Here is a 14,246-nt window from a genome sequence, read left to right as displayed (position 1 = left end):
CCACTCTTAAAGCTCAATATCAGCTCTTTAGCGATCATTGCCATATTACTTAGGATAAAAGTTTGTTATATTCGCCTGTACTATTCATGTATGCAATGCTTGTGGAAAATCCAGTCTTATTTGACCCCTTAACAGCCGCTGATATTCATTAAAACGGTGCGCCCAATGAGATCTGCTGGCCGGCGCCCGACAACAGCAGGGATTTTTCTTAGTGGTTCCTTTTGATCACGGTGATAGACCCTATGAGGTTAGACAATAAAGCACAGGGAACGGCAGAAACAAAAAAGACAAATTTCTAAAGGTACCTTCACACTCAGCGAGGCTGCAGCGATACCGACAACGATGCCGATCGCTGCAGCGTCGCTGTTTGGTCGCTGGAGAGCTGTCACACAGACAGCTCTCCAGCGACCAACGATCCCGAGGTCCCTGGTAACCAGGGTAAACATCGGGTTACTAAGCGCAGGGCCGCGCTTACTAACCCGATGTTTACCATGGTTACCAGCGTAAACGTTAAAAAAACAAACACTACATACTTACCTTCCGCTATCTGTCCTCCGCTCTGCTCTCCTCTGCACTGTCAGCGCCGGTCAGTCGGAATGCAGAGCGGTGACGTCACCGCTCTGCTTTCCAGCTGGCCGGCGCTGGCACAGGATGCAGGAGGAGTGCAGAGAAGCAGAGCGCCGGGGACTGACAGCTGAAGGTAAGTATGTAGTGTTTGTTTTTTTAACGTTTACGCTGGTAACCAGGGTAAACATTGGGTTACTAAGCGCGGCCCTGCGATTAGTAACCCGATGTTTACCCTGGTTACCAGTGAAGACATCGCTGGATCGGTGTCACACAAGCCGATCCAGCGATGTCAGCGCGAAGTCCAGCGACGAAATAAAGTTCTGGACTTTCCTCAGCGACCAACGATCTCCCAGCAGGGGCCTGATCGTTGATCGCTGTCACACATAACGATTTCCTTAACGATATCGTTGCTACGTCACAAAAAGCAACGATATCGTTAACGATATCGTTAACGATATCGTTATGTGTGACGGTACCTTAAGAGTGTTTTATAATACAGATTAGCTTAAAAAAAATTGGATTTCGGGGTTGGACAACCTCTTTAAATTGTAAGCCCCAATGAGGCATAGTGATGATGATGGCTGTAAAAAACCTGCAAACTAATTAATATGGATGCCATAATATAGAGAAAATAAGAATTTATTTCAATATCCTGTTCTGCCATGTGTTATGTCTGGTATTTGAATTGAATATTATGTATGGACTAACTTTTCCATGGATTTGGTTTTTGATGTTTTACTCCTTTGAAACAAATCAAAATGATGCAGTAGTCAAAAAGCACAGTAGAAGGCACAGTAGTGTCCTCAGGGGCCATACCTGGTGGTCTCTTGCATGCTTCCCCCCTATTCATGACCTATATGTTTATATCATGCAGTATTTGCGCATTATAGCGCAGTCTATTGATCAGCACTTTCGGTATGAGTTTATCCCATATATAATGTTGAAGTAGTATTATTATTTTGCAGGTTGTTGGGACCATGCCTAACAATTTCTGTCCCCATGGTCAGTTGCCTGTACCTAAGGGAGCCTTTATAAATGATTTTAACTGTGCTGCATTATCTTGTTCAGTAAAGCATGTAGGTTTTGGGGAATCCTGGTTATTTGTACACTAGATGGTGGCCCGATTCTAACGCATCGGGTATTCTAGAATATGTATGTACATCGCGCTTAGCACAGCCACGTAGTATATAACACAGCCACGTAGAATATATAACAGCCACGTAGTATATAGCAGAGCCACGTATTATATAGCACAGCCACGTAGTATATATCACAGCCACGTAGTATATAGCAGACACATAGTATATAGCACAGCCCACATAACACAGACAGACACTTAGTATATAGCACAGCCACGTAGTATATAGCAGCCAAGTAGTATATAACACAGCCCACATAATATATAGCACAGCCCACGTAATATATAGCACAGCCCACGCAGTATATAACACAGGCCACGTAGTATATAGCACAGCCCACGCAGTATATAACACAGGCCACATAGTATATAGCAGTGTGGGCATCATATCCCTGTTAAAAAAATAAATAAATAATAATAAATAGTTATATACTCACCCTCCAGTATCCAGCAAAGCTGTGCTGATGTGCGCGATGCTGCCGCCAGCTGTTCCCAGTGATGCATTGCGAAATTACCCAGATGACTTAGCGATCTCGCGAGACCGCTAAGTCATCTGGGTAATTTCGCAATGCATCACTGGGAATGGAAGCTGGCGGCAGCATCGCGCGCATCGGTGGACGGCGTAAGGTGAGAATAGCACGATTTTTTATTTTTTTTAATTATTTTTAACATTATATCTTTTTACTATTAATGCTGCCTATGCAAAAGTTGGTCCGGGATGGGGCGACACACTGGTGCTGTCTGGAGGGGAGTAGGGAGGGGGCACTGACTAGAGGAGAGTAGGGAGGGGCCAATTCGCGGCCGGACTAAGCCTGTCACTGATTGGTCACCAATCAGCGGCGCGGTATTTTCGTTACGGAAGTTACAGACAAACAAACGGAAGTACCCCTTAGACAATTATATATATAGATATTCCATTGTGGCTTAGGTGTGAGCTACTTTTGGTGGTGCAGCCTTTTGAGTAATTTGAGACTAATGTATGACAGACAAGCCCCAGTGCAGTGCCCACATTGAGTGATAGAGGTTTATGACAGTAATATTCACATTACATTGATTTATACACTTTGTGAGTGTCCTATTACTGTGTTAACGAGTAATAGCACTTTTAGGGGAATCATTAGTGAATTTGTCTTTTGATTCTATATTGAATTGACCTCAGCCTGTATCTGTATGTCGTAATGGCATTTTTTTTTTTTTCAAAACCAGAAAGTAGTTCTACTGGAGATGTGATTTCTAGTCCATCCAGCAATAAGGAGCCCCCACCCTCTCCAATGACTGAGAAAAAGAAGAACAAAAAGAAAAAGAATATCACTCCCTCGAAAACAGAGGGCTCAGCGGGCCAGGCGGATGGTGAGTTCTGTGTAGCCTTATGTATAACAAGATGTCACAGTCCACAGAAACACTGACATCCTGCCATTGCCTACAATTGCAATGATCAATTTCTATTTTAAAAGAGCCTCAAACATAAGATAAAGTACTAAGCAAAGTTATCATCGGGAAGCTGTTAGCAGGTTTTTGATGTGTTATCTAAGAGCAAGATGATGAAGGGGCAGAGACCCTGATTCCAGTGATGTATCTCTTACTGGGCTGTGAGTGAAATCAGTATTTTATCAGTAGGAAATTACCACTACAGGACTAGGTGTCGTGTGCCTCATGGTCCAACTATACCCTCACCATTGATTAGCAACTTTCTGTCAATATACAGTATACACATAAAGTAGCCAATCGGTGGAGTGGGTGGGTTATACGGAGCTCAGTTTCAGATCTAGCAGTGCTCTGAATGCTGTGATTTTATCACAACTGCTGCACTTGATAAATTAAGCAATACATCACTGGAATCAGGGTCTTTGTCCCCACATTATGCGGCCGTTAGATTACATAGCTAAACCTACTGACAGTCGTCTTTACCTTATTAACCCATTCAATATGCCTCTTATTGTTTCATATTTACTAAAAGAAGATCTGGGGTGAAGGTGTGAATTACAATGCTTTGTTGGGATGCAGAACGGTATATGATGCAGTATGGTGGTTGGCATAGGATAAGGAACCCCCTATAATGTAGGGAGAGACAAGGAGTACTAGTAGTTTGGTCCACCCAGATCAATCATCTCTGTATAATCATCAGCCTCAGACATCAGAATTTGACGGACTGTATGTACAGCTATTATTTACTGAGCTGTCAATGGAAATGTAGTTAATTGGACACAATATTGGGCCACAGGCAGGTAATGCTTTACATTAGAGGGACATTAGATTAAAGTTAGCCAAACTCGCTGGTATCAATGGGATTGGAAAATTGCCTCTTCCCTACCAGCTGAAGCGCCCTCAATCACTGCCTTTTAAACACTTGAGTGACGCAATTTGGTTCCCATCGACACCCAATGGGGGATCCAATGGGTTTTCATGGCCCATGGGGGCCTGCAAAAGGCTCCAAAACTGGCATGCTGGTTCTCATGTGAAACTCACCTACTGACTGGACTTTATGGGAGCACACAATTATGCTATACACTAGGGGGCCATAAAAATAAAATAAAAATACTTACGGGTCTCAGAAAATGATGATTTTTTTCATCACTAAAATAACAGAAAAATACACGAATGTGATATTGTCATAACCATACCGAACCGGAGAATTATATTATATTTATTATATATATTATATATATTATATTACCAGGTCATGTTAACCACACAATTAGTACAGTAAAGACAAAACATTTCAGGATTGCTTTTATTTTTTTTTGCAATTTTAGCTCATTTAGCATTTTTTCAGATTTTTGGTATTTTATATGGTTAAATGAATTATTTAATTATTATTGTTATTAAAAATGACGCCACATACCGCAAAAACAAGACCCTTTTTTGTCTGTGTTAACTGAAAAATAAAAGTTATAGCTCTTGGAACATGGCAAATAAAAAAGTGAAAGTACAAAGCGAAAAATTCCCTGATTATTAACAGTCTAGTAGTAAAATTCCAGCCACCTGGAACAATAATTTTAGGTTACATCTGTGAGCTTCTGTTCAGACAAACTGGTAAAAAATTTTCCTAAAAAAAATGGCGATAAATGGCCTAGCTGTGTATCTGATATATTTTTGTGTTTGTGATCATGCATGTGCAGCTACTGTGTTTTGTATGGCTCTTTTTATACCAGCTTTCCTTTATAAGAACTCTGCTCCTAGTGCCTGACTTCTTGCTTTCCTGTATGCTTTAATTCTGCCATTTTCTTCTCTTTATTCTGCCCTTTGTCCTTCCTGCTTCGCCTTCCCCGGACCACACACCAGCCAAGCGCAAAATGTGGAAATTAAAAACATTTGGTAGTTTAAGAAATATTTATAAAACAGGTAAAAAAACATATAATAGCTTTGTCAATATTTTATCCCAGGTTAATTGGTGTGATGAGAATATAGTACTGTTCTATGGTAACAAAGCTCTTCTGATATGTCGTAGATACATGTGGAAACATCACATTAAAGTTTGCATTTCAGACTACAACTGATTTCCAGAATTAAGGGGCTCTACAGATGCAGAAGAGCAAGAAATAAAAACATCACACTACTTGCAAGAGGGTTGAAAATGACTGTTCGTGTGAACCCTCTTACAAGAGAGATGGCTGTTTGAGTTGTGTGCTTTCAGTCCCCCATGTCCCACCTGGACTTATTGCACTTCTGATTTTGCTGTTGATACGGACCGCCCTGGGTATTGTGTTCTACTAGGTCATTGCTTCCAGTGCATGTTCGGTGTGGGTATGTGGATAAATGTTGGGCTTGGAAATCATCTCTTAGGTGCTATCCTAAATTGTCCCTGGGTTGGAGGTGTTAATTGTCATTGTATGGAGTGACGCTGAGAAGTTTCTGCATATGAGATCACCATGATGACGTAGACGTACCTGGTCCATGTTACCTAGGGGTTGGTTTCCACCACTCAGGATCAGTGGCACGCGAAGCGAGAAGAAACTAAGCTACCTATTATAGCCCACAACTTGGACAGAGGACATGTTTTAATGTGTTGTGTCATCTCAGGTTATGGAAGAGAGAGATTGCTTCTTTGATTGTTCCAGGTGGAGAAGGTTGTCCATGCCTGTAATGCGAGATGGAGAATTGACTTTCTATTGTAGAGCCGACCACAGCCCCAAAACAGAACCTGGGAAAGTATGGAGGCATGTCCTGGTGTCTCTGTGGCAAACTGACAGAGCCGTGACGAGAATTTGACTCCTGAAAAGATTGGAAGGGGTGTAATCAATGTTGGCATCTGAAATGTTGACAAGCTAAAAGTCTAGGCGATCAGAGTCGAGATCCAAAAGTTACTGTACTGTGAGTAAAGAGTGTTCCACTGTAGACATAAGGGTCTTAGGTGTGAGAGTGAGGAACACGCTGAACGTAAAGGCCAGCTGTGCCGGGGAACACCTGGGCGAGTGGGAGAAGGGAAGACAATCCTGACGGAGTGTGAGGGAAACTCTGGAGGACAGATAAAGGCATGAATTGTGTGTTTGCTCATCACTTGTTCCTAGAACTGTAAATATGATAAATAATGGTTAAATATCTGTATTTTGTATCAAGTAAAGTTATCCATGTTCTAAGATACCGTCCCTAGAGGGGAATCACATGTCAGGGACATCCTGTAAATGACACTGAGGTTTACTGTCTACGATGCATAGTCAGCACATTTCTTACACGCCCTTAGAAGCATGTTAGATTTCCAGTAACAGAGCCTTGTGTAGAGGGAGTAAGCATCCTACAGAGACCTATTATATTGGAAATCCATGACTATGATGTATCAGAATGTTATGTAATGAACCTGCCATTTATAAAGTAAAATAATTGTTTCAACTAAGAAGTAAATACTTAAGTATATTGAAATTACTACATGAGCCATTTTGTACATTTTTGGGCCTTCAAAAAATCCTTTGATGGTCTTTAAATGGTTGCCTATAATTAAATATTATATTGCTCCGTTACATCACGCTATAGATCACATTTCATCGGATGTTTTAAAAAAATGCTATTGAGTCTAAATATTGCTCTATGCATACTTGTTATGGTAAAAACAAAACTAAAAAAAAGACCCCAGACAAATAAATGCCACCTACACTAAATCATATAAATTAGGTATCATATATAGGCATTGATATATAGGACAGCAGAATGCTAAGGTTCAGCGCCAAATGGATCACAACATATAAGAAAGGAGGGCACACACAGAACGATAAGGTACAAAAAATTATTTATTGGAATAAAAATACAGCAATGATAAAAACACTAAAAGACACAAAATAAGCCCAAACGCTCAGTGGTGAGCCAAAAATAATTGTGGCACCACAGCTGAACAGGGACCAATAGTATAATAGCAGCAGAAAAATATTGTGCGTAATAAATATAGTTACAAAGATATACCAAGATATAATGACCCACAGTAGAACTATTAAAACCAAGTTGCTAGAAAGTGCATAGTGCATAAGGCTACTGCAGTGGACAAAAAACGAAGTTACTGACTAAGGTATTGACTCACATAGCATATAGTGCCACAAATATATATAAAACGATGGTTTACCTGTAAACAGCTATGATGCCACAACCCCTACGCGCGTTTCGGCAGCATGCCTTTGCCCCACTGTTCTGTGTGCGCCCTCCCTTCTTGCATGTTCTGATACTTGTTATGGTGCCCACTCTCAGATCAGGAGGTGAGTCTGAGATACTGGCAAAAGGGAATCAAATTGACGCAAGAGATCTCCATCACAAGTATATTAAGGCAATGTCTGGACACAAGAGCCTTTCAAGAACTTATTCCATTTGAAAAAAATGTGATTTTTTTGCCGGACATAACTGAGAGATTTAACACCTAAAGGGGATCTGTCAACAGTTTTTTTCTTATGCGATTGAGGTCAGCATGATGTAGGGGCAGAGATCCTGATTCCAGCAACGTGTCACTTGCTGAGCTACTTGGTGCAGTTTTGATAAAAGCCCTGTATTCTCTGGTGTAGATTCCTCTGTGCTATGAATTGTGAGCTCTACATAACCCAGCCCTCACCTTTGATTGACAGCTTACTGTGTACATTGTACATTTTTAGCTACCAATCAGTGATGGGGGCATGGTTACACAGATTAGCTGGACTGGCACTTAGTCCAGCATTGATAATCCCCTGCTGATAAAACACTGATTGTATTAAAACTACAGCAAGCAAGCTGAGCAAGTGATATATCCTTGGGATCAGACTCTCTGTCTCTACATCATGCTGCTCTCAGATTAAATAGCAAAAACCTGCTGACAGATTCCCTTTATTTATGAGACAACCCTCTAATGGAGCTAAATTCACAAGTTTGATACGAAAGAAAGTGTCAATTATTAAAACAGGTGCATTGTTAGTATATTTGCTGTAATGACCAGTGCCTAATTATTTCCATTTTTATCCTGAAGAAGAGAACTTTGAATTCATCATTGTGTCTATTACTGGACAAACATGGCATTTCGAGACCAGCAGTTTTGAGGAAAGGGACTCTTGGGTCCAAGCTATAGAAAGCCAGATTCTTGCAAGTCTTCAATGCTGTGAAAGCAGCAAGAATAAGGTAAGCCTCCAAAACTGGTTGTACCAACTGATATTGAAAGCTCACATAATTCAGCAGAAACAAGAAGTTCTTCCCCTTTGGATAATTACTACATATCTGAAAAGGTCCTATGGCAATAAACTGATAACAAAATGCCCCTCCGGTGGGAAACGAGGTGTAATCTGTGGGTGGATATGGCGCTGAGTGTTCAGTTTTCCTACAATGCCTCCAGAGGAGAAATTAGATATTACACCTCGTCCATTCAACTCAATACGTTGTATGTCTAATGCAAGACAGTACAAGCCCTCCAGGCCAAGAGACTTCTTTTTTTATGACAATGGGTATGTCTTAGTTTTCTATAGATTAGATTGTAGGATACGTGTTGCTCCTTCTACAGTGGAGGGCTTTGTACAGAGAACAAGAGTAGATTAAAAATGTGATAACTGGAAACTGAAAATGTCTAACTACTATATCAATGTGTCATTTCAGGCCCGCATGGACAGCCAAAGCGAAGCTGTAGCCATTCAAGCTATCCGGAATGCTAAAGGAAATAACTTCTGTGTAGACTGTAATTCTCCAAGTATGTGGCTTTTTATTTACTGTTATCCAGTCTTAGAAAACCCAAGTGAATGACATTATAAAATAAGCACATCAACATTTTGGATAGTTTGCCTAATTTCAAGAAACCCTTCTCTAAATTTTTCTGCATATTTAGTGCAGCATCGGTGTATGCACAGGACATGCTTTCTCCTTGTTCTACACATACACCGATACTGTGGCAATGTGCGCATATGAGGGAGAAGCACGCGTAGGATCTCAGTCAAGACAAAGCTAGACCTTGTGAAACCATAGCTGTCGATTAGAGAAGGTGTAGGGCCAAATGGCCAAATATGGTACATCTCACCATTCAGTACAATCAACGGTGCATTGACCACCTAATATGCATAACACTTTAACAAAGGTTTTCATGGGATCTATAACGTTGATTTTGGAACAATAGGTATGAGTCCTCTTAGCGCAGGCTGCCCAACATAAAGATGTGCATACTTTACAAAGTTATTTTTTCCTGACATTCAAAAATTTCTGATTTTGGGAACCAAAAGAAAATGTCCTGCTCCGGGACCTGATGAATTTTGAAATAATCATCAAGTAGTAGTTATTTTTTGTTGGAATGATATACCGATATTAATACTATAGATCCTTAGCACCTAACACTTCAGTTGTTGCACACTATAAATTTCACATGAACCCAGAAAGAGTTCCTGCTGTATCTGGTTGCAAAACAAAATCTAACTTTTTTTTCATTTGCTAAATTTCGAAATAAAAAAATGCAGTTCATTGATATGGTCAAAACTGGATATTAGTAATTACTGCCATAAAACACAATCTTTTATCACTAGATCCCACCTGGGCGAGCTTAAACCTTGGAGCCTTGATCTGCATTGAATGCTCAGGAATTCATCGAAACCTTGGTACACATCTGTCCCGTGTGCGCTCCCTGGATCTTGATGACTGGCCTCTTGAGCTGACACTTGTCTTAACTTCAATTGGCAATGAAATGGCCAACAGCATCTGGGAGATGACAACTCATGGGCGGACTAAGCCAAACCCTGACTCCTCAAGGTACAATATTTCTTACTAATAAGTCTTCTTATTAATAGTGCAATATTAGACAAGTAAATCACATTAAGTTGATACTTCTAGATTTGGTTGAGAGGAGTCTTATACTTGATAATCACATCTCAGAGTTGGAAAAAATAAATTGTTTTCTACTATAAACTACATAACTAAGTCTATGCCAGGGTCTCCACCCTTCAAACCTTCCACAGTCCCATCGCGCACTCTTGGAAAAGCTCCACTTCTGCACCACATCCTCACCAATCACACATTAACAGTTCCCATCGAACACCATATCACATACATAGCCAGCAGCTTTTGTTTTGGCCAAAAGAATTTTTTAAGCCTGCCACCTACACTCATTTGACCTGGCCGTACTCAACTCTAACCTTTTAAAAATTTCTTAAAATATCTAATACTCTTTTTTTAGGTATATTTTTATTTATGTTTCCTTAAGGGAATGTGTCACATACATTTTTCAAAATGACCAATAATACTACAAACAAGAAATAAATACCGTCACATCATGGTCGGACCACATATCACCACCACATAGTGACCGAATAATACCACATACATGGGACAAATACCACCACACTATGACCAGACCACATATTACCATCACACAGTGACCAAATACAACAATACTGATCATTAATAAAAAAAAACAATACTAATATTACCCTAAGTGCCATTAGACACACGAGCTCTGTACATAGTATACAGTGTATAGTGTAAGTGTACAGGTAATACAGTGAATTAACGGTGACTGTATACACACGAATTCTGTATATAGTGTCAGTATACAGGTAATACAGGGATCAACACTTAGCAGACTGCTATCATGTCTTCCATCCAAGACTCGTCTCTTCACAAAATAGCTCAAAGTATATATAGAGCACTGCTTCCAGAGCATAGTTCCAAATTTTACTTCTACACTATGCCTTATGAAGAAAAATGACATAGTGCCCCCTGCACTGTAACAGGACACCCCCCACTGAAAACAGTATCATCAAAAATAAAACACAGCATAGCATTAATAATATCACTTTACTAGCCCCTTCAGTAATAATGTTCCTCATCCTGACCTCTTCCTGCAATAACATCCTCCATCCTGGCCCCCATGTGTCTCATTCCTGGCCTCATGCGTTCTCCCATCCTGGCCCCATATGTCTCCATCCTGCCTCCTATGTTCTCCCATCCTAGTCCCATGTGTCTTATTCCTCACCCCATGTGTCTTCATCCTGCCCCATGTGCTCTCCCATCCTGGCCCCATATGTCTCCATCCTACCCCCATATGTTCTCCCATCCTGGCCCCATGTGACTTCATCCTGGCCCAATGTGTTCTACAATCCTGGTCCTATATGTCTCCATGTCTTCTCTGAATGCTTGGCTCTGAATAACTCAGCCTATTCCACTGATTCGCTGCTTTCTGTGTACACTGTACATTGGCAGAAAGCTGCCAGTCAGTGGTTGGGGCATAGTTATACAAAGCAGGACGACTACATGGCACATAACAACTAGTCCTCGAGTGATAATCTCAGCTGATAAAACACTGGCTTTATTGAAATTGCAACGAACAGCCCAGTAAGTGACATCACTGGAATCTTGGTTTCTACCCCTACATAACGCTGCTCTCAGCATACCTATAAACTACTAACAGATTCCACTTAATATTGATTAAGGATAATCACCGTGCTAATTACATCAAGAATACCATGGATTGGACCAACAAATATGGTATATATGGATAATTTTGGTTATGTACTCACTTGATTGTTATTCGTGGTATGGGTTGCTAAGAATCCGTGAAGGAAATCTGTTTGTGGTAAGCGTAATACTTGGGAGTATTGCTTCCTTTGGACCACCAAAATTCCCACTGATTGAATAAGTTTATATTTGCATTAATTAAATTATTAAACAGTGAATGCAACCTGATCCAATAATGTCGATAATAATATTGATCCTGATTGTTGCAACCAATCACCTGCATATTTGAACACCAACAGGTTATTTAAACAACACAATAACCACAAAATATATAGTGAGCATACCAAATTGACATTATTGGATCAGGTTGCACTCCCAAGTATTACGCTTACCACAAACAGATTTCCAGCACGGATTCTTAGCAACCCATACCACGAATATCAAGTGAGTATATAACCAAAATTATCCATATATACCATATTTATTGGTCCAAACCATGGTATTCTTGATTTAATTAGCGCGGTGATTATCCGTAATCAATATTAAGCAGTTTCTTTCACTAACAGGTTATACACAGAACCTGTTTTAATCGCCAGCAGCTTTTTATACCCCCTTTTTTCCCCCGAATTTCTTCAAAACCCTAGCGTGGAGCGCCAGTGTGCATTCTTTCTATACGAACAGATTCCCTTTAAAAATGTTTATTTGTTATTAGCTTTGATTTTCTGTTACGCAGATTATTTCTCATTTGTTATTCAGGGAGGAGAGAGAGTCATGGATAAGAGCAAAGTACGAGCAGCGGTTATTTTTGGCTCCATTAAAAAGCCCTGGCATCTCATTGGTAAAGCAGCTGTACAAAGCAGTTCAAGACAAAAACCTTTCCAGTGTCTTACTCCTCCTCGCCCATAGCAACAAGGAGCAGATCAACAGTGCCACAGGAGACCGAGAAAGGCGGACTGCCCTTCATCTGGCCTGTGAGCTACCCCATGTGGTCATCACACAGCTGCTTGTCTGGGTGAGGAATTATGTTACGGTGATCCTTTAACGTTTCTGAACCTCCAGTCCTCACGGCCCCAAACCAGTTACGTATGTTTTCAGGATTTCTTAAGTATTGCAAAGGTGATGGAATTATCATCCAGGTATCAGAAATTGTCACAGTTTCCATCAGCAGTGCAATAATGAGGAAATCCTGAAAACATGATCTGTTGGGTGGTCATGATGAGGACTGTAGTTTGCGAAACACTGTTTTAAAGTACTGTGTTTTCTAAGTACACATATGAATAAGCCAAATAAAGTTTACACTGACTTACTCAATCTTATTTCAACAGTATGGTGTTGATGTGAAGGCCAAGGACATTAATGGTCATACGGCCCTCTTCAATGCTAGGAGAGCTGGAAGTCAAGAGTGTGTGGATATCCTCCTTCAACATGGATGTCCCAATGAGCCCACAAGTTCTATGAGCACCCCTATCCTGAGGAGAAAAAGCAGTTGTTCCAGCATTATAAGAACTGATTCCCGGACTGCTCTTGTATAGTCCTAGTCAGCCATACCATTGAAGGCTGGCTTTGGATCAATGACTGTGGCCAGTGGAAGCTTGTCTGGTTGCTCTTCCGTGCTAATGTGTAATTTGTCATACAAAATGCAAAAGTCCAGTGTATATACTGATGGTGTATGTATATTTTGAAAGATTTTGATTAATGCCAGCCATCTTCATGATATTTGCCCATTGTAATGTTTTCAGATGACTTCCCCTTGTTGCTGTGATCCAGCATAGTAGTATTTAATGCCTTAATTCTTTCAATACTGAAAGAACAGTAAAAACTGAACAGTCCCCGTCCTTCAATGTTTACACCAGACAATTCTATCTAAACATACAGTATGTGAAATTCACCAACGTAACCACCAGATTCAGTGGTCAAGATGGGGCTTTTTATACATTGTAGGTTACTGCTATCTTAGAGAATGTATGAATAGATGTGGCCAGCCAGGGACATACATGTCAATTCTATCTCCTAAAGGTTTGCACTTTTATAGAAGAAACAGAAAAAAAACGCAATATTACGCTGTGTATAGGCAATATTGTGACGTCATAGATGAAGGCCACCTTTCCCTATGGGTATACATTGTAGAGTAGAGCTTGCTTTGTTAATAAGGCCTCAATAAATATGTGTTGTGATCAATCTTGCTACAATTTTTTCTCTCTATTGTGATTTTAGAGTAATAAAATTGAAATTTTACAGAGATAGAGTAAGAATTATAAGTTGAAGCAGTACATATGGCCCGCCACCTTCCAGGTGCCATTTCCAGAACTTGGGATCCTTAAGCGCTAGGGCTTGTACGTGACTGCTACTTCTGCACCCGTTAAACCACCAGCTGCACCACTGGGCACAGTAATGGCCCATAGCAGGCTACTGCCTCCATCTTACAGACGTCTATAGCATAAATCTCTAGTATGACTTTGTGCACTAGACCTTATGCTGACTAAGACATTACAGATTAATAATTCAATATACTAAATATTGGATTAATTTTGAGAATAATAATATTGCAGTAAGCAAAATGCTGTTCTTCTTTATCACTCACATGTAGTCCTGTTAATCTTCGGCAACCTTGGCCTAGTGACGAGACTATAACTTCACCAGTGGTGAAGTTAACGCAATCTAATGGATATTCCAT

General features: G+C 40.3%; 1 protein-coding gene across 4 annotated transcripts in view; it reads left to right on the top strand.

Annotated features, from left to right (window-relative positions):
- The window catches only part of AGAP2 (ArfGAP with GTPase domain, ankyrin repeat and PH domain 2), a 389,873-nt gene extending 376,123 nt beyond the window's left edge, over positions 1-13,750 (top strand). For 2 of the 4 annotated variants that reach the window (XM_069758597.1, XM_069758595.1), the window contains exons 12-18: positions 2,912-3,055; positions 4,988-5,047; positions 8,118-8,266; positions 8,735-8,825; positions 9,646-9,868; positions 12,329-12,584; positions 12,898-13,750. In XM_069758597.1, coding sequence (XP_069614698.1) covers positions 2,912-3,055; positions 4,988-5,047; positions 8,118-8,266; positions 8,735-8,825; positions 9,646-9,868; positions 12,329-12,584; positions 12,898-13,104 — 1,130 coding nt within the window. In that variant the 3' untranslated portion in view covers positions 13,105-13,750. The remainder of the gene's footprint in view (positions 1-2,911; positions 3,056-4,987; positions 5,048-8,117; positions 8,267-8,734; positions 8,826-9,645; positions 9,869-12,328; positions 12,585-12,897) is intronic. The other 2 variants (XM_069758598.1, XM_069758596.1) reach the window with 1 other exon arrangement.
- Positions 13,751-14,246: the final 496 nt, after the last annotated feature.

This window comes from Ranitomeya imitator, chromosome 3 (assembly GCF_032444005.1).
Source record: "Ranitomeya imitator isolate aRanImi1 chromosome 3, aRanImi1.pri, whole genome shotgun sequence".
NCBI classification, from domain to species: domain Eukaryota; kingdom Metazoa; phylum Chordata; class Amphibia; order Anura; family Dendrobatidae; genus Ranitomeya; species Ranitomeya imitator.
The sequence above is the reverse complement of the archived record's forward strand: the minus strand, read 5'-3'. Positions and strand labels throughout refer to the sequence as shown.